The 24502-nt window shown below is 42.5% G+C and overlaps 1 protein-coding gene across 6 annotated transcripts in view; it reads right to left on the bottom strand.

Moving 5' to 3' along the window:
- SPEN (spen family transcriptional repressor) overlaps nt 1–24502 on the bottom strand; it is a 451658-nt gene that overhangs the window by 270988 nt on the left and 156168 nt on the right. For all 6 annotated transcript variants that reach the window (XM_078642529.1, XM_078642530.1, XM_078642531.1 and 3 more), the window contains exons 4-5: nt 5659–5819; nt 4493–4693 (exon numbers count right to left, since the gene is read on the bottom strand). In XM_078642529.1, coding sequence (XP_078498655.1) covers nt 4493–4693; nt 5659–5819 — 362 coding nt within the window. The remainder of the gene's footprint in view (nt 1–4492; nt 4694–5658; nt 5820–24502) is intronic.

Below are 24502 nucleotides of genomic sequence, written 5' to 3'. Positions count from 1 at the left end.
GGCACATTCTCACAACATTCTGTGTTTCGCTGGTAAGAGCAAGTCAAATCGCTTAGAAGCCTGCTCCAAGGGCTCATGAAAACCTGGAGGTGAATTAGCAAGTGATGGTTTGGGCAAAGCAGACCGGGCTATAAAATCATCCCATTCCTGGATAGAACCTGCAAGGTCTGGAGGAATTTCATCATCTTCTGGCTGTTCTTCCATATCACTCTCAATAGAGTCATCTCTTATTGTAATGAGAGGCAAAACTTGTTTTTCTTTTTGTGTTTGAGGGCCAAAAGGGCTTTGAAGAAAAACCAATGCACCCGGAGTTCCAGAACGCGTCTAAGTATGCTGTGCAGGAGCATTTGCTTTAGAGAACCCTCTATAATGATTGTTCAACATGTGGCATAAATCAGTTAGTAGTGATATATAGGTACTAAAATAGTGTCCTCATGCAGTTCATCATATGGATGTTTTGAAAAGAGTCCTAGCGATGAGCAGCAGAATGTAGTCTGTCTTGAAAAGAAAAATACCCTTCCAAATATGCAGAAGTGTCCTTACCAAGGTCATCATCATCAGTATCTTGGCATTTCACATTTACCTGAATGGAACTATAGGGTGGCCTAAATAGCCCATGGTCACTGAACTCTTCCATCTCAAGGAGATCCACCGAGGGCAGAGGAGACACTTTGCTTGGATCCGGTTGTAAATTCACAGGAATTCCTTGGTCGAATATTAGAATTGTCTCATTATGGGCCACCCACAGGCACTGCGACAATAGACATGAGAGCAGTAAGTCTCGTCGACGTGAAAGTTCCCAAAGGTACTGGCCTCAACGAAGACTTTGTCAACAGCAACGTCTTCATTAGTTTCTTTGTCGACAAGGTAGATGTTGCTGTTATCGCCGGAGTCAGACGCCTTTCTAGTCACCGGCAAGGTGGGGGGAGATTTCCGCGGACTATTTCCTACTCGAAGAAATGATTCTCAGCGATGGGTCAGTCAGCAGACTGAATTTCTTCGATTATGGCTCCTAAAAAGGAGTCACAAGCACAGATGACGAGGAAGTCTTTTTGTGAGAAGAGGATGGACTAAATAGCTCTCTACTCACAGATCATTCTGTCGCAGAGTCGTTGCTGTGAGATCTTGCTTTCTTGGTATCTTTCTCATATGAGATGGAGCTCTCATTTTACGTTTCTTCCCGGATGGAAAATTACCCTGCCCCCTCATCATCCAAATTAGAGTCAGAATCTGTGTTTTTCTTCTGTGGACAAAGCAGTAACCTGGCTTCACGATCTTTTAGGGTCTTAGCAGAAAGGTCCTGCAATGCTTACATTCCTTAGGTTTATGGTGAGAGAGTAACCAGTTTAAGAAATTCTTTATTGGAATCCTCAAAGAATAATCTTCAAAAGTTGATAAAAGCACCGAGATTGAGCATAACTCAGGGAGGCTCTCTCACACAATACGTGTGGTTAGAAACCTAAGGTGTGGTGGCTCTGCAGGGGAGAGTGCTTCAGGGTCTGGGGTCTGATTGGTTGGCAAGTTTGGTTCCAATAGAACAGTGAATTGGTTACCAATGTCACTTGACTTCTCTATGGGTCCCCCCAACAGTTAGGTGTAGCACCGATTAATAATATTACAGTGAGACTCCAACCATGACAACAGGGAAGATTCAAGCATATGCATTTATTAAAGATTCAATACTGGAGAATAACACAGTAACAAATTCCTTATTGAAGCAGGAGAACAAAATAAAGTTCCTGAATGCTTTCAAGTGGAACACAATCAAAATAAAAAGTTAACTTAATGATTAAGTGCCGCATTTACAAACAGCAGGCCTCTTTCTCCCAGTGGCCAGTAGGCACTATGCCATATTTAAAATTTTAAAATAGAATCTTTTTTTTTTTTTAAATGGGAGAAATGTAAAATGAAGAAATATATTTCCATGAAACATTAAGTCTTAATGTGTTTCTCCATTTTCAATAAAGTCTTAATGTTTTATTAAGCTTTTTCTTCATTTTAAATTCCTCTTATTTAAACACATACCTATATTTTTCGGTTATACATTTGACACAGTGTCTACAGGCCACTAGGAGCAAAATGACTTCTGTTTGTAAATATGACACTTGGAAATAGAATGACATTTATAAATAAAGGGTGAGTTTTACAGAATCCATATAAACAAAGATAATTCCGTTTAATTTCCTCCAATCAGTGTCACCTTTACACCCAGTAGGCCTCTTTCTCACAGAGGCTGGTAGACAATGTGTAATATTTATAACTAAAAAATACAGCCATTATTTTTAAGCGGAAGAAATTTAAAGTGCAGAAAAATGTTCCATATTATGGACATCTTTGCATAACATTTTTCTGCACTTTATATTTCTCCCAAATAAAAAATAAATGGTTGTATGTTTGGGTTATACCTGTAATGGAGCTACATATGGCGAAAGGTTTTCCTTTGCCACACGTACATACAATAGGTTCTCAGTCACCCATACACATATATCCCATTCATACAACCATGTTCAAACATGCACAAAGACCACACTCTCACGGACACACATGGCAGCCCGGTCATAGTGCCCCTAGCCAAAGTATTTTGTAGCGTTAGCTCCCAGTTCTTCAATCGATGCGGCTGTTGTCTGTCACACATGGCAGCCCGGTCATAGTGCCCCTAGCCAAAGTATTTTGTAGCATTAGCTCCCAGTTCTTCAATCGATGCATCGGTTGTCAGTCATTCTGTCAGTGGTGGATTTTTACGAACGAATGGCTGGAGCCGAGACTACTTGTGAATCTCCACCACAGCAAAGCCCGTTTGAGCCTTCTGGATACCAGCACTGTGTCTAGAATGGATGCTTCTCTCCACTGCAGATCCAGCTATTGCGTAATCAGCCTAATTCACAACCAAAAGAGCACTAACCGGATGCTTGGTTGGAGAAAACGTCCATGGTGTTGAGAGCAAAAGCTACACTGCTATATTAACATAGTTAGTGAAGGTTCCCAGACTGACTACGGGCAATGATTAGAACATGTGAATCTATTAAAGATCCAATGCTGGGAAAATTTGATAATACAGTACAATGACATGATCACCAGTTATAATTAAGGGGTTCTTAAAACGTAAAGGCGCAGAGTATTGGTGTAGCAGAGATTAAAACTGCTGCTGATTAATATCAATTGCATTGAGAGTTAGTCAAATACTTAAATGAAAGGAATGACATTCAAGCTTTTTTGTGCAACAATAAAACTGTTGACTCTAGAGACATATCTGCAGCCTGGGAGGGGAGAGCTAAAGGACTGCTTCTCTTGTCATTGGCATCCACTGTAAACAGCTCTGTGGCTTGAGCAGTGGCAGAGGAAAGGGCCACTTTATAGAATCTTGTTTTGTGTATCGATGTCCCTAAGCAGCAGTCAATCTATTCTAGCCTCTTTAGGCGTAACCCAAACAGAGCAATTAAGAATGAGTATCTTTGCTTACAAATTGGTTGATCACAAGTGTTAAAGACCCACTTAACAAAACAAAAGAGGCTGCTCCACTCTTGCGAATGAAGGGCTAAAAACAAAATGTGCCACACTCAAAGGTGTATAAAAAAAACTTCAGAAAACATACTGAAGCAAAAACTGGCTGCTAAACTTTAACTCTACGAGTAACTTAAATAATTAAAACAAACAGGACGCAAGGAAAAATAACAACATATAGATTGTTGCTTGTGCTATTAAATTTCAAAAACGAAATACAATGCCATCTCAGTGACAAGATCCATACTCTAACACAAGAGAATTGTATTTTGTTCAAGGTGTCAGGTTAGGAGGAGCTTCGCAAATAGGGTGAAAGGTTGGGGTTATAAACGTGTAAGAGCACCCCACTGCAGTTCGGAATTTTTAAACTATTGCAATTATTTTATTGTTTTTATTTGTATAGTACACACCCAAATGCTGGACAGTTCAGAACAGCAAAGGTCTGGTTGATAGAGCACATTGGGAGAAAACATGGGAACTAGCAGAGGGTGCGTGAAAAGATCACACGGAGTCCTGCAGTCTAAAGCCCTAATTCTGTTGCATAAAAGATGGTTTTCAGTACTCTTGAATGCATACCCTCTGGTGCTAAAGAACATTGGAGCGGTATGGAGCCTTGACAGCAATATTGCTCCTGAAAGTTTAAAAATGTGTTTGAATGTCTAAAAATGCGTTTGGTGATGCCACAAGCATAAAACAGGGCTTATCCAATGTTCCCTCTTTCTCCATTAAGCTACTATTTAATAAATGGACTGCTACTTTAGGCTTTTATTTGCTTTAGATATATTATCAGCACTTTAGGCTTTCACTTGCTTTAGATATATTATCAGCATTCTGTGGCAAGATCAGTGAATGTAAACTTGAGCAGAAAACAAAGAAGTTGCCAAATCACCAATTTACACACCTACCGCTGAAATTGGGGGAGGATGAGTGGTTTAACAACTAACTAAACTGTAATATCACACAGGAAAAGTAGCATGGAGATGGCAGTTACCTGGGCCGACCCATGCAGTCACCTCAATCTGCATGCCAAAGAAGAGTTTTCCCTTCGATGAGATAAGTGCTTTCTCTTGATCTTCCTGCTGTCGGAAGAACACCAGTCCATATCGTTCTTCCGATACTCCATGAATCTGAACTGAAGTGACTTTTCCATACTTCTTAAACTCATGAAACAGTCCATCTTTCAGGCTTGTATCTAAATACAAAAGATAATCCCAAAATATTTAACTTTACAAGTATACATTTTCCAACTCTGTAGCACCTTTTGCTCTTGGTTTATTTACTTCACCGATTTAGTATGACCAAGGAATTGGCTTTTGATGTAAATCCTGACACAGAATAGCGAACAATTTATTTTCCCTCTGAGCTTGCTTCTATTTTATGAGATCAATGATACCAGAGTATCCAGTGAAATTGCACTGGTTAATTTCCCTTAAACACAGACTATTCTTTATCAATGTTTTTAATGAAGGCAGGAAGAGACACCATGTGCATCAACTGAAAACTTAAACATCTCGATGAGCAATCTAACTTCTACTTCTACTATATGTTAAATGATATTAAAAATTATGAAGATTTAGTTCAAGTTTGCCTAAAAAGCACACAGTTCTCAATGCCCTACCAATGCTGCATATGGACACGGGGGCTTAGCAGCTCAGTCAGAAAAACCAAAACGGCTTCCAGACAAAACAATCACCCCTGACTACACACCAGAATAAGACAATAATAGAGGAACTACAACAAATGGGGAAATGTCAATCTTCAGGAGTATAAGTCTTGTTTATGCCAAATGATTCTCCATGAATTCTTAAGGATTAGGTCATTGTCACCAGTGAAGAGCAAGAAGTTTGTGTCTTTGTACTTTGTTACACCTGTGTATATATTTGCACACCATGAATTAGGCATAACACAAACTACAGAAAGGGTGTTTGCTTGAGAGCAAGTACTGTTTATATTTTATAAAACTCAATCAAAGGTGGAGCTAGAAATTAAGCCTGTGTGTTAAAATACCATAATTACAATTGTCCTAGTAAAAATACAGGTTCCACAGGATAGCTTCATTTTAGTAGCTTACAAGGGGTTATCTATGGAGTCTATTTGCTCAAGAGAAAGCTACCCTGAACCTTCAAAGTACAAAGCAGATTGAAGTAAGGATATTACCTGTAGAGCGCACAGGAAGATTTTGAACCTTCACTCCAAAACTTTTGCGGGGCTCATCTTTATCCAAAGGGGGTAGCGGTTGTGATGGAGGGGCTGGAACTGCGGTTGATTGTACCGAGCGGGCTGGTGACTCATCACTGGAGCTACTACTGGAATCACTGCTGCAAGTTCAGAAAATACTTTAATTATTTATCTAACTACATAGGACTAAAAGCAGATCATTTTTGCAGGACAAACACGCAGGGATAAAATTAATCTCATACATTTTGCTTTTCACAAAAATTGCTTCTGCATACTCTAAGCAACGGCTACTCATGGCTCAAGCTGCTTTACAACAGTTAAACTACTCCTCTATACCACTTTTTTCTGTTACTGAACAAAGTTTAGTCAAGACAAAGTACATAAAGAATCATAACAATTACTTAGTACACACTCGGATATTAAAACCTGAAGACACAATAGGCTGCCATCTCTCTCCTACATGAAGGTACTCAAACAATACAGGACATTTTTATGGTTTCACCTACTACACAGCTTTTAGCTATGGTTGCAAACGATCCTTTGTGACTTATACTAAGAACACACAGGGGGCTTAATGCCTGCTTACTGCTTCCATTCCTTGGCTTTGTTACTCGCTTGCTTTCCTTTCTTCGCCTCAAGTTTGTTTCCTCTGTAAGGCACAGCCTCTTCACACTTCTTTCAATGGACTCCCTTAAATACTTCACTGTTCACTTTTAGAGATTGACTTTTTTTTTTCGTTAACCCATTCATAAGTTTCACACCTCTCCCCTTCTTGTTATTCTCCCTAATCAAATACCCCATCCCCATGTTCCATGTTGTTCTCCCATGTGCTTATCCCCGGCTAAATACCCTCTAATTCCCCCAGCCACCTCTATACCTTGCGTTACTCTCTTCCTCATGCTGTTTTACAGCTATCCCCCCCAGCTTTAGTTTTACCTTCATGCCCTACTAACACGCCCATTCCTTATTGTTTTCACTACCTCCACCCACTCTCCTGATAAATATCCATCCGGCGGTCTTCTAGTTTTGTTCCCATTATTATAACATTTTAATAAAACGTTTCTTGATGGGCCCTGCAGCACACATTTTTTGTTAGGACGTCCCTCTTGCTGAAAAGTGCAATTTTACATTTATCATGTCTCGTGGTGTCTGCCATTTTGGATTGGTAAATAAAATGACAAACGTGTCATTCAGAAAGTACACACATGCTGAACGACGTGGGCACCAGTAGCATGACACGTTCTATGGATGATGAGCCGCGCTGTATTTTTTCAGCCAACCAGCATCTTCAAAAGCATTTCGCTTTTTTGTTAAATGCGGTACAGCCCTACCAATAAGCTTTGGCAAATCCAACAAGTCCAAAACGCAAGACCAATTGGGTTTGCCTTCGCAATTAATTTTTGTTAGGCATATCACTGTTCTATTTTGAGTCGTCAGACCCAAAAATTCACATATTTATTCTGAAGGGTCCAACACCTTGCCAAGCAGAGTTGGTGGCCGTGCAATCAATGTCCAAGCCATGTTTATAGGATTGAAAAAAATGAATGTATCCGTCTTGTAAATGTCTTCAAATTTTTGTAAATGTTTTTTTTTTTTTTAACTACTCAGTAAAAGTCTTTTCTCTTTTAGTTTGTGCTACAATATGATCCTAAGGGGGAAATGTTGCTTTCCGGGACCATAAATTAATGCAAGTTAGAATTTACGAGGATAATGCTAGTTTGTTATTCTGTTTATGGAATGCCAGACCATATTCTTCTAAGCAAGCAGGGCACAAACACTACTCTGGGGGAGCAAAAAAATTATTCTGAACACCTTAAACAAACTTTCCTAGCTCATCTTGTAGTGTAGTTCTTATTTCCCCAATAGGCTCTGCCCATTGGAATAATATACACTATAGTTTTGACTGAGGTCAGTATGTCTCTATCGAGTATATTAAACTTAATTGTATGTGTGCCAGCTAACTCAGAGGTCACTAGAATCTCTCGAATGAACAAGAAGGGATTAGTATCTGACATTCGCATAAACATGACAACTGTTTCCCTTAGAATCGGAACAATATCTTCAGAGTTGTGGAAACAAAAGATAACTATTCACTCAGTCAATCATGCATGCTTCCTTTCTACAGAGTTGCACAGAAATAGAGAGACGGGCGTTACAATAAAAAGGGTTTATTGAACAGTCTCCTTTCTCATGCAAGAGATATGAACTGCTACAATTGTTAGGCAGAATGCGAAGTATAATGGGTACAGCGCAAACCGTGATATAAAATAATACTGTAATAGCATGATCTGTTGCTAAAACATATAAAAATACATACATACATAACAGGCTAAAATACACGACCGGTGCTTCTAAAGTACACCTACCCCAGTGTACCTAACCTAGGTCTGGTACGAGGGAAGAAGTAGATGCTGGTTTAGCATAGGTTTTAGTTTTGTCAAGAATTGCCAAAGGTTTGTCTAGGTTCTAATCCGCTCCATACCTTAGAATGAGAGAGGTTGGTATCTCTTTCCCGGTACTCGATTTCCCAACACCCCACCCCGTAAGGGGAGTCAGAAATACTGGAGCTGGATTCTCGGCAGGAAGATGACAGCTTCTGGTCAGTGAGTCAGCTGGGGATTGGTTTCCTTCGCTACTTGCTGTGGCGAGCTGCGTCATGCAAGTAGGTAGTCGAACTGCACCGAACCACACCTTGCTTTGCCATAGCTAGTGAAGGTATATTTATTCCTTGAAGGTGTTTAGGAATGCCAGTATTGACGTAAAATATGAACGTCATGAATGAACCCCTAAGGAACAGATGTTCATGCATAATAAATTAGTTCTTGGAGAAATCAGTTATCCAGGCAAGGGGAAGTCCCTAAAGCTTAAGAGTCTGGTATTCCAAGAAATCGTTGTGACGTAGATGTACGGATGTAAGTAGCCATGCCTGTATTTGGGTAGCATGGACTATGCCTAATTAAGGACTGGATTTCCATGCCTATATAAGGGCAATGTGAATTGTACCTATATAAGGGCATGAAACAGGAAATTCATACGGAATGTAAATCAATACACAACACCCTCTCCACTTTCGTATATACGTCGTTACTAAAGTCTAAACATAACATATCTAAACATGTATCTAAACACGAAGTGCGTAAAGCATGTTTCAAACACATTGTAAATAATGTATCAAACTATTGCATTGGTGCTGTACACAATAAAGCAAGTATTCATTCATTGCATATTTTCGATATCTTGAAATGTAAACATGAATGAATCATAAAAATATACATTTATGAAATGGGTCGTAAATACAGAAGAAACAAGCATTGAAAATGCAATAGGTCTCGCAATAGAAGAGTTTGACATTTTTCGTTTTTCAAATGGATGAGTGGCGTTGCGTGGATGAGTGGCGTTGCGTGGATGAGTGGCGTTGCGTGGATGAGTGGCGTTGCGTGGATGAGTGGCGTTGCGTGGGTGAGTGGCGTTGCGTGGGTGAGTGGCGTTGCGTGGGTGAGTGGCGTTGCGTGGGTGAGTGGCGTTGCGTGGGTGAGTGGCGTTGCGTGTGCGAGTGGCGTTGCGTGTGCGAGTGGCGTTGCGTGTGCGAGTGGCGTTGCGTGTGCGAGTGGCGTTGCGTGTGCGAGTGGCGTTGCGTGTGCGAGTGGCGTTGCGTGTGCGAGTGGCGTTGCGTGTGCGAGTGGCGTTGCGTGTGCGAGTGGCGTTGCATGTGCGAGTGGCGTTGCGTGTGCGAGTGGCGTTGCGTGTGGCGTTGCGTGTGCGAGTGGCGTTGCGTGTGCGAGTGGCGTTGCGTGTGCGAGTGGCGTTGCGTGTGCGAGTGGCGTTGCATGTGTGAGATGTGTGTGCGACAGATGTGTGTGTTTGTGTGTGCGGTTGTGTGTGTAGTTTGAGTGGTTGTTGTGTGGGTGGTTGTGTGGGTGGTTGTGTGGGTGGTTGTATGTGTGGGTGGTTGTATGTGTGGGTGGTTGTATGTGTGGGTGGTTGTATGTGTGGGTGGTTGTATGTGTGGGTGGTTGTATGTGTGGGTGGTTGTATGTGTGGGTGGTTGTATGTGTGGGTGGTTGTATGTGTGGGTGGTTGTATGTGTGGGTGGTTGTATGTGTGGGTGGTTGTATGTGTGGGTGGTTGTATGTGTGGGTGGTTGTATGTGTGGGTGGTTGTATGTGTGGGTGGTTGTATGTGTGGGTGGTTGTATGTGTGGGTGGTTGTATGTGTGGGTGGTTGTATGTGTGGGTGGTTGTATGTGTGGGTGGTTGTATGTGTGGGTGGTTGTATGTGTGGGTGGTTGTATGTGTGGGTGGTTGTATGTGTGGGTGGTTGTATGTGTGGGTGGTTGTATGTGTGGGTGGTTGTATGTGTGGGTGGTTGTATGTGTGGGTGGTTGTATGTGTGGGTGGTTGTATGTGTGGGTGGTTGTATGTGTGGGTGGTTGTATGTGTGGGTGGTTGTATGTGTGGGTGGTTGTATGTGTGGGTGGTTGTATGTGTGGGTGGTTGTATGTGTGGGTGGTTGTATGTGTGGGTGGTTGTATGTGTGGGTGGTTGTATGTGTGGGTGGTTGTATGTGTGGGTGGTTGTATGTGTGAGTGGTTGTATGTGTGAGTGGTTGTATGTGTGAGTGGTTGTATGTGTGAGTGGTTGTATGTGTGAGTGGTTGTATGTGTGAGTGGTTGTATGTGTGAGTGGTTGTATGTGTGAGTGGTTGTATGTGTGAGTGGTTGTATGCGTGTATGGTGGTGGGGTAGGAAATTAAACAGCAATCGAGTTTTGCATGCGGTGACTGTTGCCATGTTTTCGCCGTGCCCTTGTTTATCCCCTTACCACATTTGCCCTGGAGTTTCGTTGGCTGTGCAATTTAAGGATATCCCTGCCTGTCTTGGCCCCCGGTAGCAGGGAGGAGAGCGCGCCGGACCGGTCGCGTGGCACTGCTATGGACCCCCGTGTTATTCTTCGAGAGCAGCGCTGCTGATTGCCTCAGCAGACGTCCGGGTAATTATCTGCAGGTGGCGTTGCCTAAAGCGCTGCCATTATTATAAAAATATAGACCCATGACAACATATGAAAAAGCCAACACACAGCACGGTACTAATAAAACATAGTTGAAACGCACTCACATGTGTGCGAGAGGCAGGCGATCATGTGGAGAAGCGTCCTCGGTTACAAACACCTCGTGTAACTAACAGCGGCAGCATTTTAAAACATTGTTTGCACTTTAAAACAAAGAGATTACGACAAACATATGTTTAGTTTAGAAGAAAGTGCCTGTATTTTAGCCCACCTTAACAGTACTACAACAGTGCGTTATAGAAGCCAAAGGAGGGTAGGGCTGGGGGAGAGTCAATGGCTGCAGCGCTACCCAGCATGAACCCAAACATCCCATGTACATTATAAACGCACCAAAGAAGACGCAGCCTTGGTTACAAACACCTCGTTTGACTAAGGCGAGAGGGGGAGGTGGGGGTGCAACTCTGTGTGGCTTGTGCTCTCCTGGCGCCTCTGGTCTGTTTACTGTTAACACATGGAATTCCAAAGCAATCATTAAGCCGGATGGCTCCGTCTATGTTGTGCACCACTGGCGCCTTTTGTCTGTTTCCAGCAGAGAGGAAGGAGCTGGAGAAGCAGGAAACTGAAAGTACGGCCGGCCACCGGCCAGCCATGAATGAACCCCTCGGTTGCCTGCACAAAAATACGGGCATCAGAAGCAAAAAAAAGACGCTGCGAGGCAAAGAGAGAAAGGGACGCGGGCTCATGTTTGTTTGAGGAAATCAGAGTTTAAAAACGAAAGGCACTAATCTCTTGCTCTTTAAGTTCTAGACATGGTCGTTTTTTATGTTTAAATCAAAAGAACTTTTGGCATGCTTGAGATACTGTAAAGAAACATACGGGCATCAGAAGCAAAAAAAAAAAGACGCTGCGAGGCAAAGAGAGAAAGGGACGCGGGACAGATAGAGAAAAGAAGAAACGGGTAAAACAAGACGGAGGGCATTGCTGTGGGGAGGGGGGAGGAGAAATGCGACACGGCGGGCAGGGGAGGGGGCGGAGCGGGAGAGCGGCATGAGGGTGTGAAAGCAGCAGGGGCCTGGAGTGCGGCTAAGGGAACTGAAGAAACGCGACACGGCAGGCAGGGGAGGGGGCGGAGCGGGGGTGTGGGAGGAGTGCGGCTGAGGGAAAATACATGCAAGCAGGCGGCTGGGGGCATGTGCACGCGCTTTTAAGCTCAATGCACATGCGCATTAAGCTTGAATTTCACGGGCACTGCAAGGAATCGCCACGATTCCTTGCAAGTTGGTTAAAGACTGTTTAAGCCCCAATAGTCTCGCAAGCTCGATGCGCATGCGCATCGACAGGCGAGACCTAAAAAGGGCCAAGACCATTTCATGTCAGATTACATAAAACTGCTTATTTATGGACAAGTACATATATTGTCTCTGGAAGTATTCAAAGAATTCCTGTTCTCTATGAATAGTTCTACTATAAGCAGACTACTTGTGCCAAAAAAGAAAATATCAATTTGGAGGGGGAAAAAAAAAAAAATCAATCATAGGAAAAGTTTTGTTTTGTAAAAAATGAAGGTCAAATTCAAAGACTCTCAGAACACTGTGTGCCAAATCAAGTCAGTGTTTGGGTTTGGAGAAAACATGAAATCTTCTATGTCTGTAGACAAAAAGTAATCTACCATTGTAGGCGAAAGTTGGATTACCTCGTTTAGAAGATTAACCTCACGTAGATGTGAAGCATCACCTTCAGCATTGGTCGCATCAGCAATGTTCGAATTGGATGGTACCTATGTGCCTATTATTTCCTCTCGTACCTCGGCAATTTGCGTCTGTGAGATCTCAATGAATGTCGTCATCAGAATTGGTAGCCGCTGGGGACAACAGAGCATGGGCCGTTACCGGTTCCAGCAAAGTATAAACATCCGTTGGCATGACTAATGGAAGTGTCGGACAGATACCTAGCAAGCATTCTTCTCAGCATAGCAGGCAGAAAAGAACAGGTAAGATATTGCCTGATTGGTCTGAATGACAGAAACCATGTGGTATTTAATTCTCGTAGACGAGGTAAGCCTAGAATTTGAACGATGCGCTCAAGACACCTCATCTCCAATAGAGCTCGCTCGATAGTGCTTGGAGTGGCTTTGGTGATTTGTCTTGCCATATCGTAGCAGCAGGAGCAAAAATAGGATCCCTGCATTAAGTCCAAAAAGTAGTGGCAGTTCCCCAAACACAGAGTGCAAAGTTTGGAAATATTCCGATGACTGCTTGAAAAGGTGCCAACAGCCTGTAAAATACGTTCTTAAATAGATGTACAATACCGCTCGTATCAGACATGTTTAAGATAGAACTTAATATTTCTGAGAAATGTATAGGGCAGTTTGTATTAAAAAGGGAATGTATCTCGGCATAAGTCCTTGATACTTGTAGATCATAGGTTTCTTTGGCCGAGGTCAGTGGCACAGTGTTTTGCAAAAGAATGGCTTTCATTCTGCTTAGAGTATCAATTCGTATAGAAGAGTTGTTCAGTGAAGGCCATAGAGGCGACTCCCTGTCTGTCTTGGTTTTTGGAAACAATACTTGAATACAGCAAATAACCCTGGATGACACAGTTACTAGATATGGTATACCTGGCAACATCCCAAAGCAGCTGTGATCGTTCAACATAAGGTAACTCCCATTCAAAAGTTGTCCAAAAATTGGATCAATCACTGCAGCTGGTGAACTTTGCAGGTGACAGGATAAGTTGTTAGAGGAACGATCAAAGGCCCAGTGTAAATTAATACCCTGACAAAGGAGAGAACCGCTTAGTGCATTTTCACAGTTTGAACCGCTAAGAAACAACTCACGTCCCCCACTCCAAAATCTGTGTGTGTATGGTAATTCCCAGGATGTCTTGATGTATTCTTTACCCAACCTTTCATATTTGCCTGTTGGTATGTGTTTTAGGCAATACTGAAAATGGAACATTGTAACAGGCAGAGTGATTGTTTCACGTATAATCCATTCAGTAGCTGGTTTTTCTGCCACTGTAAATGGTTATCTTTCCAGTTTTTCAATGCTCAGCGCGTATAGTCTGCTCCCCTTTGTGCCAATTTGATCTGTTTCTCAGTGAAATTGAATTCTGAAAACAGTGACGTAGTATTGATTAAACGCCAAGGTACATAGCCCGAACAAAGGTTTCGTAACGTCCAGCCAAATAGCATGATAGACATCATGGAATAGCACTTGGTCATTGTGCAAAATGGTCAATCCCTACTACGGTCTATGGCAGAAGACACTATGCTGTCCAATGAATATATCCTGGACGTCAGAGTCTTTAACCCATTGTCAACCACAGGGAGATTTCTCTAAATTAATACGATCAATTTCTCGTATTCTTTCTACAGTCTCTGCTTGCGTAATCTTCCATATTTCGTTATATGCAGCATATATACCGGCATATATGAAATGTTTTTGACGCGGTTTTCTTGGTCTTAGCAAGAATTCCCTATGGTCTGCGCCATCTTCAAGTAAAGATAAGTGTTGCTTTACATCCTTAAGTGTAGATCTTTGTAGCCAATCAAGGCAGAGCTTCCCTACACTGTATGATGTTACTATTCCAGGATGCTGTCTTTGCAAATATCTTGGGTCTGGCCTATTGATTTTAAACCCTTGAGTTTTCTTCAGGAATCTAGCTTGACAGTTGTTTGTGTCTGTGGACCAGATCAACCATTTACTCCAATTTGGATCTGTTCTGTTCCGATACAAAATAGTATGTACGTCAACCTCCCCCTCTGAGGTGTTATCACACTCAGGTATAGGTGTAGGTGTGGACGGATTGTTCATGTCTTTGATCTTGGCTAACCCAAGGCAAGACGACTGTTGGACAGTGTCATTCAAAAACATTATTCGCTCAGGGATGATACAGGCTCTAAACAAAGCTTCTAACCCCTGCACTTGCCAATCTTTCGTACCCCAGTTTTTGTCTCAATGTTGTCTTTCCAAAAGTCGAAACCTAGTCTAGACAGTTGGGCAAAAAAAGGCTGCAGAATAAATCTGTTTGGTATCGGTCAGGAAATTTCATAGCAAATGTTTTTGAGCTACCCTTTTGTGGCGTAGGACAATGTTCCCATTGGTTATACATTAATACATTTCTAGGACTTGCAGATTTGTGCAAGAAATGATGACCATAATGGTTATAACAATACATTTGTTCATAGTCTTTAGAACCTTCTAAATATTCATGATTTGTGAACACTGCAGACATTTCTAAATCTGACATAGTATTAACAGTCTCGAAGTCCCAATCATCAGAAAAGGCACTAGAGGTTTTAAAGTCACTTAATGAAATCTTGAATAAGTGTGGAATCTTCAATAGCTCCGAAGGGCCAAAAATGTCATTCCGTTCTGTCCCAAGCTATACCATCAGGTATAGGAACGGCTGTGATGTTTACTGCTGACAAGTCTCTCTGTTCACGATGGGATGATCTGTGTGGCTTGAGGAGTACGTTGACGTTCTTACTTGCTGTGTCCATTTTGACATATCTTCCATTTATCAGCATACCCAGAGTTATTACTAGAGTCAACCAAAGTAGAAGAAAAACTATTTCCAACACAATCCTAAGTTCAATCCATGGTGAAACCAGATGAGTCTTTTCCAGGTGATGAAAAAGTTCAGTTGCTTGTTCTTTGAAAGTTCTTTTCGCTGGCATAGTTTCAGGTTCGCTGGGATTCTCAGAAAACGTATCAAAGTTAATGAAATAGCTGGAGGCAGTTGTGTCAATAGTTGGGATAGCATCCTGATTTGTCGGAATCACTGGAACCACTTGACCACTTGTTACTTAATTGTAAACAGGTGTTTCATGACGAACTGTTATTTGGTTCTCATTTGGAACGAATTCCATAGTTTTATTGCTTAGTCCTTTTTTTCTCACTGCAGATTCTTCAATGGTGACGAGTCTCTCAGTTTGAACCTCTTGGATTGTAGCTAGAGGAGTGCGTCTGCTACTTGGTTGGAGTCCACATAGCCTACTGCTCAGTATCGGCCACATAGTGTGGTTTTATAAGGTCGATAGACACAAACCTGTTCTCCTTTTTACCAGCAAGGGGCGGCAGCAAAACTGTTCTTGATCCGTGGATTGATAGGACAGGTACTGGTTGTCTGTAAGAAGGCCCAAATTCCTTCTTGTCTGCGATCTTTTCTCCGACTAGATCACCAAGCTTTGGGGTCCAGACAGGCCTTGCTGGGACGGTTGGTGTTTCCCCAGTGGTGGTTGGCTTCAGGAACACGTTGCTTTGTTTCGTTCTTTGTTCATTTAAGTCCTGTAAAACAGCCAAACGATCTTTGATATCAAATTTCTTTTGTTCCACCACTGATGTGTGACAATCAAGGTCCGAGACCAACATTCTTGTCCCAGAAAGGACCTCATACGGAGTGATACCCCCTAGAGAACTTCTTCGCAAGTTTTTAAGACTACGTTGGACACTTATTAGATGTTTGACCCACCAGTCATCCAAACCTAATATGCTAGCTGTTATAGATTGCTTTATGTCCCGGTTTTTTCTCACCACAACCGAATTACCCTCAGGATGGAATGGACGAGAATACCGCAATACAACGCCCAAAATGGCCATGGCTTCTTTGTAAGCTTGCCAGCTAAACGCAGGACCCTGGTCAGAATGTAGAGTACTAATTGCGTATGTGCCGATAAAGACTTTTATAACAGTTCAAGCGTCAGTCGAGCGCTGAGGCCACAACCAAAGGAGCCTTGAACACGAATCCACTGCGACCATAATATATTTATAGTTATCATCCCTTTGTAAGGGACCACAGTGGTCCAGGTAAACATATGCTAGTGGTTAATCTGAAATTAACAGGGGCGTCTGCGCAGGACGTTTCACAGTAGATACGTTCAACTTTTGGCATATTTCACAGTCCAAGACATAGTTTCTGGTCTGTTTCCTCATACCGGGACACCAGTATTGTTGTTTTAATAATACTGTGGCGGAAACACCTGCATTAGCAGAGGCGAGCCCTTCATGTGCTGCTGGACTGGTCCTAATCTATGTTCCATGTTTGGAATTACCCAATCCCCAACTCCAGGGATTTGAGCAAACAGAACATTGATTGTATCAGTTATGAGTATTTGAGTGGAAACCTTTTAGGTAACGCTGCACCGCTGCCTTTGCATGTCGCATTGACAGCCAGCATTATTTCACTGTCTATTTTTGTTTTTGAACGAGTGATTGCAGCTACGGAAGCCATTTGCACAGCCCCATTCGCGGCTTAATCAGCCAATGAATTCCCTTCAACGTGAACCCCACAGCGTGTGTATCACGTGAGTATTTTGTAGTCCTTTTCGTAATTGATTTCCCAAAGCGTTTTATGCTTGATTGTGCCACCTTTTGCATCTTTGAAACCATTTTGAAGCCAATTCTGTAAATATTAATTGTAAGATTTGACACAATAGAAAGAATCGCACACTATGAGTGTGGGGAATTCGCAATCTGTATTTTTAAGTGCCATTATGAATGCTTGTAGTTCAGCTCACTGAGCTGTACAATCTCCTAGAGATTGCGTTTGTGACAATAGCTCTGTATTTGCCATCACGCATACGACCTTTAACGATCACGCATGCAGCACTATAAGCTTGTTTACCCCCCCTAGCGGGTTGTGCTGATCCGTCAGTATAAATTATACATTCATACTGGTCTAGAGGCAGAATTTCAGTGTGCAGAGGGCAGTCTTGTTCTAGAAATGCTTGTGTTTTCAAATAAGGATCAAAAACGTATTAATCATCATTTGCAGTAAGAGAATTAACTAATTGTATCCATCTAGAATGTAAAGCTTTAGCTTTGGGAATGCTTGCTTTTGTCACTGCCTCCAAGGCAGGTACAGGAGTTAGGACTATAACGTGTTTTCCTTGTGCTAGAGCTCTTTCTCTTGCTACAGCTGTTTGAACAGCGGTCAGAATTGTTTCTGTAGAAGTGAATTTCATTTCTGCTTGAGTGTACAAATGTGATTTGTATGCTATTGGTACTTTTTTACCTTCGTTAAAATTTAAATAGGTGAATTCGCATTGACCCGGAATGATTCGGATCACTAAGTTGCGTACATTTACGCGTGTTTGTAAATGTTTTGTGGCCAACATGTCTGTTTGGAGTGAACGCAAAATTTCTGTGTGTGCTTTTTCCAATGTGTGATTTTAAAATCAAGTTTGATCAATTCGTAGAGAGGTTTAACCCTTTCTGCATAGTTTAGAATGTAGGTTCTTCCAAAATTCAGGAAACCTAGAATCGGCCAAGTTTGTCAGCGTTTTCGGAGGTTGGAGCAGCGCACACTTTTCTAAAAACGTTGGCTGCCAGGCTTTTGCCTTCACTTGAAAGTTCATATCCTAGGAAAAGGATGTTGAGATGGGCAATTCTTGATTTTTTTAAATTCAATTTATACCCTTCAGAGGCGAAGCCAAGTATAATGGTGTTCACCCTGTTCAAGTGCCTATCCAGGTCATCGTCTGTCAGATATATATCATCGACATGGGACAATGCCTCGTCATCATAAGTTTGTAGTAACTCTGTTACTCTTGCTGAGATTAACCCTGGACTATTCTTGAATCCTTGAGGGAGACAACAGAATGGACGCTGTGTCCCCATTACAGAGAAAGCAGTCAAATACCTACTTTCAGGTGCAATATATATTTTTTTTAAACATTTAATATGTCTAATGTGGTTTAGTATTTTTTACGCACAATGTTATTCATTAATGCTGTACTGTGTGCATTTTGCACTGCAAATGTTTTACGACACAAGTCTAAGTATCTGTAATCCAAAACTAGACGATCTGTATTGTCTGGTTTGGAGACAGGAAACAAAGGATTGTTAATTGATGAGGTGCATGTTTCAATCACCCCTTGATATTCAAGTTGATCTAGGATCTCCCTGACTTGTTTTTTAGCTTCTTGCTTAACTGGATACTGCCTTTGTGCAGTTGGTTGATTTTTTTACTGGATTTTATGGTGAGGTGAATCCTCATCCCATCCTACATGATTTTTATATAATGCTTGGGGCTTGGACAACTGCCCATTTCCTGGTATAAATATATTTCAAATGCATTGGAATCTGGGTAGAGAAGGCTGGCATAATGATGTCTTCGCCATGTGGGCACTCCCTGACAAATTGTGCTGGCCAGTCTTGTTCAGCTAGTAGTATATCATATCCCTTAGAAAGTCGCTCCCAAAAGAGTGCTTTCACTTTTCTTGGTATGTCTCCCTCCATCCGGAGTGTTATTTCATATAAACTATATGGAGAGCTAACCCTGGTGTATGCAGTCTCAACTTGAATGTCCTCATTCAAGTCCACTGTCTCCAGAAGTCCCTTCAGGTTCTGGCGAGCTATTGTTACTTCTGCTGCGCTGTCCAACATTGTCTGAGCCCATTCTCCGTTCTTGAATTGTGTCCTCAAGATCCTCGGCAGGTCAGATTTTTAGACCTGCTACCTTCTTTTTGGTGAAATTAGGTATTGGTTTACTCTTCTGAACGTGTTGATCGTCTTTCGACTTCACGCATTCTTCTTGGTTTTCTGACCGTCCTCTCCTTTTGAATGTCTGTGACGATATATGAAAGGCACAAGAGGAACGTGTATCAGTATCTTGATACCAGTCCGGTTTTCTCAAATTATCCCTATTACTGAGGTTCTACCTCCTTTCAGAGGGCCCCTTTTTGAGGAGGCCTACCTCTGGAATGAGAATGCTTCTCTTTTGAAGTTTGTTTGCTATTTTCTCACTTCTTTTTAGAAGAGGTCGGAGTGTTTTTAGTAAAATCCTTTTCAGGACTTTCCGACAGTTGTGGTTTAACTGGTTTCCCACCCAAACGGTCTCTGCCTAATTCTTCATAGGATTTTTCAATTATTCTGGCTAGTTCTTGTGGTTGTTCTGTTACATCAAATTCCCTTAATTTCTGGAGGATCGCCACTGATGCTGCTTCTCCTTTAATATTAGATAATATTATTGATGAGACCTGGTTGAAATTTTTCAGTAACTTCATACCTAAATTCAGAGCAGGCTCTGTCCCGTTTTCGTTTTGAATCAGTTTCAGGACGTCAGGTATTACCGTCATAGACGGAACATCATGTGTTTTAATGTAGATTTCAGCGAAGACTGTACCCCAAGTGGGGCAGTCTTCCAGTTGTGGTGTTATCCCCATTGGTAAACAGATTGTTAGAATTCTGTGTTCCTCATAAAGGCTGGTATTAGGAAATACTGCTTCGATCTGAGTATTTTCTTGAGCTATCCGGAATGGAAGTTGTTCACGTTTTTTCAGTAATTTACCCATGACTGCGTGTAAAGTCTGTGGTGTAATTTTCAGTGTATTCCCCAGGTGAGAGGTTTGTTGTGGAATAACTATTGTAGGTTGGACTGTAAGAGTCCGCATGACATATTGGACCAATTGTCTGTAGTTTTTGATAAACTCTGAGTTGAGCTAGTAACTCTACGTCTGACATGTCGTTAATGTCAGGATGTGGTGTATAGCCTGCTAAAACTGGCCATGTTGCTCCTGGTCTACCTAGTGGACGGAGCCTGGTAATGGGACTTAAATGTTTTAGGGTGCCGTTAAACAAGAGCTCATGCTCCTGGTATGTAAGTGGAATTTCAATATCCTCGAAAGGAATATATTCCTCTGGTGGATCATCTTCTTTGTAGAAGTAAAACATACGTGGTACTGGATTTGCTTCAGGGAAGACTATCCACAAATGGAAAACCTCTGTCTGGTGACATTCATGTGCCTCTATCACAACAACTGCCCTACCACCTCTTGATGTTAGGCCATGTTTTATAAGTCTTATAGTGATGGCTTTCCTTAAATTCTGTAGAATTATAACACAATTTGCATCGGTTTCTTGGAAACCTGTGAAGTTAAGAGCTGTTTCGGTGTTGTCGCCTGTAGCTGCAGTCGAGGTGTTATCCTCGTCAGCCATTTTACTGCAAGTAGCAGAGCAATTTTCAAGTAAACAAAGATTAGGTGCACAATATTTTGGAACACAATCATTCAACGTTGAACAATCCATAAACGAATACATGGGATTTTTCGTCCTACTCAGCAGATATTATCCCTTACCCACTCCAAACGTCTATTGGAGTATTATGAGTAGGGGGTCTCTGAGAAAAGCACGACTAAGTTACTTCAGTATCTAGCGTTAAATTAGTGCCTTACCAAACGTTGGGCGCCATGTAGTGTAGTTCCTATATCCCTAATAGGCTCTGCGCATTGGAATAATAAACACTACAGTTTTGACATAGGACTTAGGTCAGTATGTCTCTATCGAGTATATTAAACTTGTGTGTGTGCCAGCTAACTCAGATGTCACTAGAAACTTTATCGAATGAACAAGGGATTAGTCTCGGACAACCGCATAAACATGGCAACTTTGTTTCCCTTATATCTTCAGAGTCGTGGAAACAGTAGATAACTATTTCACTCAATCAATCATGCATGCTTCGTTTCTACAGAGTTGCACAAAAATAGAGAGACGGGCGTTTCAATAAAATGGGTTTATTGAACTGTCTCCTTTCTCACGCAAGAGATATGAACTGCTACAATTGTTAGGCAGAATGCGAAGTATAATAGGTACAGCGCAAACAGTAATATAAAATAATACTGTAATAGCATGATCTGTTGCTATGACATAAAAATACATACATACATAACACAGGCTAAAATACACGACTGGTGCTTCTAAAGTACACCTACCCCAGTGTACCTAACCTAGGTCTAGTACGAGGGAAGTAGGTGCTGGTTTAGCATAGGTTTTAGTTTTGCCAAGAATTGCCAAAGGTTTCTCTACGTTCTAATCAGCTCCATACCTTAGAATGACAGAGGTTGGTATCTCTTTCCCGGGACTCGATTTTCCAACACCCCGCAAGGGAAGTCGAACACTAGAGCTGGATTCTCGGCAGGAGGATGACAGCTTCTGGTCAGTGCGTCAGCTGGGGAGTTGGCTTCCTTCGGTACTTGCTGTGGCGAGCTGCGTCATGCAAGTAGGTAGTCGAACTGCACCGGTCCACACTGTGCTTTGCCATAGCAAGTGAAGGTATATTTATACATTGAAGGTGTTTAGGAATGCTAGTATTGACGTAAAAGTCTAGGCATATGAACATCATGAAAGGACCCCTAAGGAATAGATGTTCATGCATAATAAATGAGTTCTTGGAGAAATCAATACCAAAGCAAGGGGAAGTCCCTAAAGCTTAAGAGTCTGGTTTTCCAAGAAATTGTTATGACATAGATGAACGGATGTAAGTAGCCATGCTTGTATTTGGGTAGCATGGACTCTGCCTAAATAAGGACAGGATTTCTTAGCCTATATAAGAGCAATGTGAATTGTACCTATATAAGGGCATGAATCGAGAAATTCATACAGAATCTAAATTGAGAATCTACTGCACTAGAAGGTGGAGGTCTAGTTAGTAATGTAAAGACTGTTATAACCTGCACAATTCTTCTTGTGCTACTGCAGTCATTCACCACTCCTTTTGGCTCAAACTATTGTCTTGGGAACACCCAATTAGCATAGCACTAAGCAATACGGCGCAAGTGGTTTTCTATTTTCTACAATGCACATCTCTCCACCAATTTGGCTAGCAACAGGATGCAATACAATTTGAATAATTAAACAAGACATGGATTCACTAACCAAAGGGATTGGGTCCCCGGAAACAACACTGAAAAAGACCGCAGACGCAACATCCACCCCAGGGGTGAGATGCCAGATATGCTTTAACTATCTCCCCCAGGCATGCGCACCAAAAAGGGAGGCACAATGAAAAGGCATGTCAAAGTATCCTGCGCAGCCTCTAAGAGCCTGGAAGTCCCACCATGCACGCAGACATAGGGCTATGGAAGAGGCGATTGACCGGCCAACAGAATCAGTGGTATCCATACCACTGAGAATATTAAGTGTGGCAGCTTGTTGCCCATTTCGAACCAATGGAACAACAGCACTCCTGGCTTCCTCCAGAAGGGAGTTCAAGAGGCGCCCCACTGAATCCCACAAGGCACCCGAGTAGTGGGCGAAGACACTAGAAGTATTCAGAGACTGCAGGGCAGAGCTAGAAGAGAAAATAAGCCTACCACGTGTCAAATTTCCTGGCCTAGCATTCCAGATGGACAGCAGAGATCAAATCAATATTTTGAATGGATAAACGTACCTATACCACAAAGCTCTGTTTGGATGGATGTCTAAGGAGATGGAAGGGATCCTCTGGGGGCCGGGAAATGCCTGTAAGAAATAGAGATTCACAGGGAGACCTGCCTCAGGTGTATGCCAAGCATCTGACAGGACACTGAAAAGACAGTCACACTAACGAAGTGCAGGCTTTACGTTGGACTGGTCAGGATGTAGAACGGCAAGTAAAGGGTTTGTTTTACAATTCCACAGAATAAAGTTTTAAGTCCAGTACAACCAAAACTCCATTGAGCATGTCTGCCAGAGCGGAACTCGCCTCCGTAGCCAAATCAGGAGAAGAGAGGAGGCTGGAGAATATTCTAAGCCACTGGTGTCACCAAAATCAAGTAATGAGCCACACCATGTGTATTACTTCTAAAGCCATAGTCCTCCGAACGAAAAACTAGAGGAAGGGAGTCCGAGACGGTCAGCTCCATCCGTGCTGAATCCGCCGCTGTAACTGAAGCTGATAGATGCCAAGAAGGTGACGCCTCAACGTCGGAAGGAGCATCGGTCGACGTTGGCGGCACCACCACTGGAGCTGGCGGACAAGAGCCCGACGCAGACATTAAAGTCGGCAGACCAGAAACCGCAGCCTAAGGAGGAAGCCTCAAAAGGCTGTGCACCAGCGTTGTTAAGGTGTTAGAAACAGAAGGCAGACCTGCAGCCTAGGGGGAATCTCTCTGCTGCGAAATTGGCACAACCTCTCACCTTTGTGGGGTACACAAATGATCTAGAGGGTGGTGACTACCCAAAAAAAGAAACAAGAGAGTGAGAATATTTTGTCATCTGGGTCAAAGACACCACGGCCCCGAGATAGGTGGGGAGACCCGGGCGGCTCATGCCTAGACACATCAACAGAAGATCAGGTATGAGGGGTAGACGACGAAGGCGGGAATTGCCGGGACTTCGGTCACCACTTATCTCCGGGTGGCGAAGGAGGACGCCTGCTGGAAAGTCTCCTAGAGCGGACGCACAGTCAGTCCATGGAGCACATAGGGGACGGAGGACAACGAAAAGACTTTGATGACTGGCAGCCAGCTTCATGCAACGTTTTTACGCATGCGGTTGTTGCTGGAAACAGTAATAGCATTCGACAGTCATGGTGCTCACCCAGACACCACATGCATACCGAGTAAGGGTCTGTGGCGGATATTTGTCATACACAGCACTCACAAGGCTTGCACTCCAAGGACATACAGAAGGGAAGAAGGGCACACTGCACTATTGATTAAAAAATGTCAGGTAGGCCAGAAAGAGGGCCAAAGGAACTGCAGTGTGGATCAACGGTTAGCACGGAATAGAAGGGACCAACGTCTTGAGCGTCCGGGGAGGGCTTAAATGGACTCCATTGACGTCACATTCGGGAGACGAAGACACGAAGGAGCCGCTCGGCACCCTCTACCAATGCGTAGAGGTATTGCAGGGAAAAATTCCCTGATCCGGTCTGGTGCCTGGGGAGGATTTTAAGATAAGAATATGCGGCTAGATGTCTCTATCAGATAATTTCAACACTAAAAGGTAAACATGCACATCTTTAAACCGAACTATGCACATCACCATTACCTGTCAAGGAAATCCATTGAGTCTGAAATTATTTTTACGGAACACATCTAATCGATGTGATGA

Source organism: Lissotriton helveticus, chromosome 5_1 (genome assembly GCF_964261635.1).
Source record: "Lissotriton helveticus chromosome 5_1, aLisHel1.1, whole genome shotgun sequence".
Lineage (NCBI taxonomy): Eukaryota > Metazoa > Chordata > Amphibia > Caudata > Salamandridae > Lissotriton > Lissotriton helveticus.
This window is presented reverse-complemented; position numbering and strand designations above follow the sequence as displayed.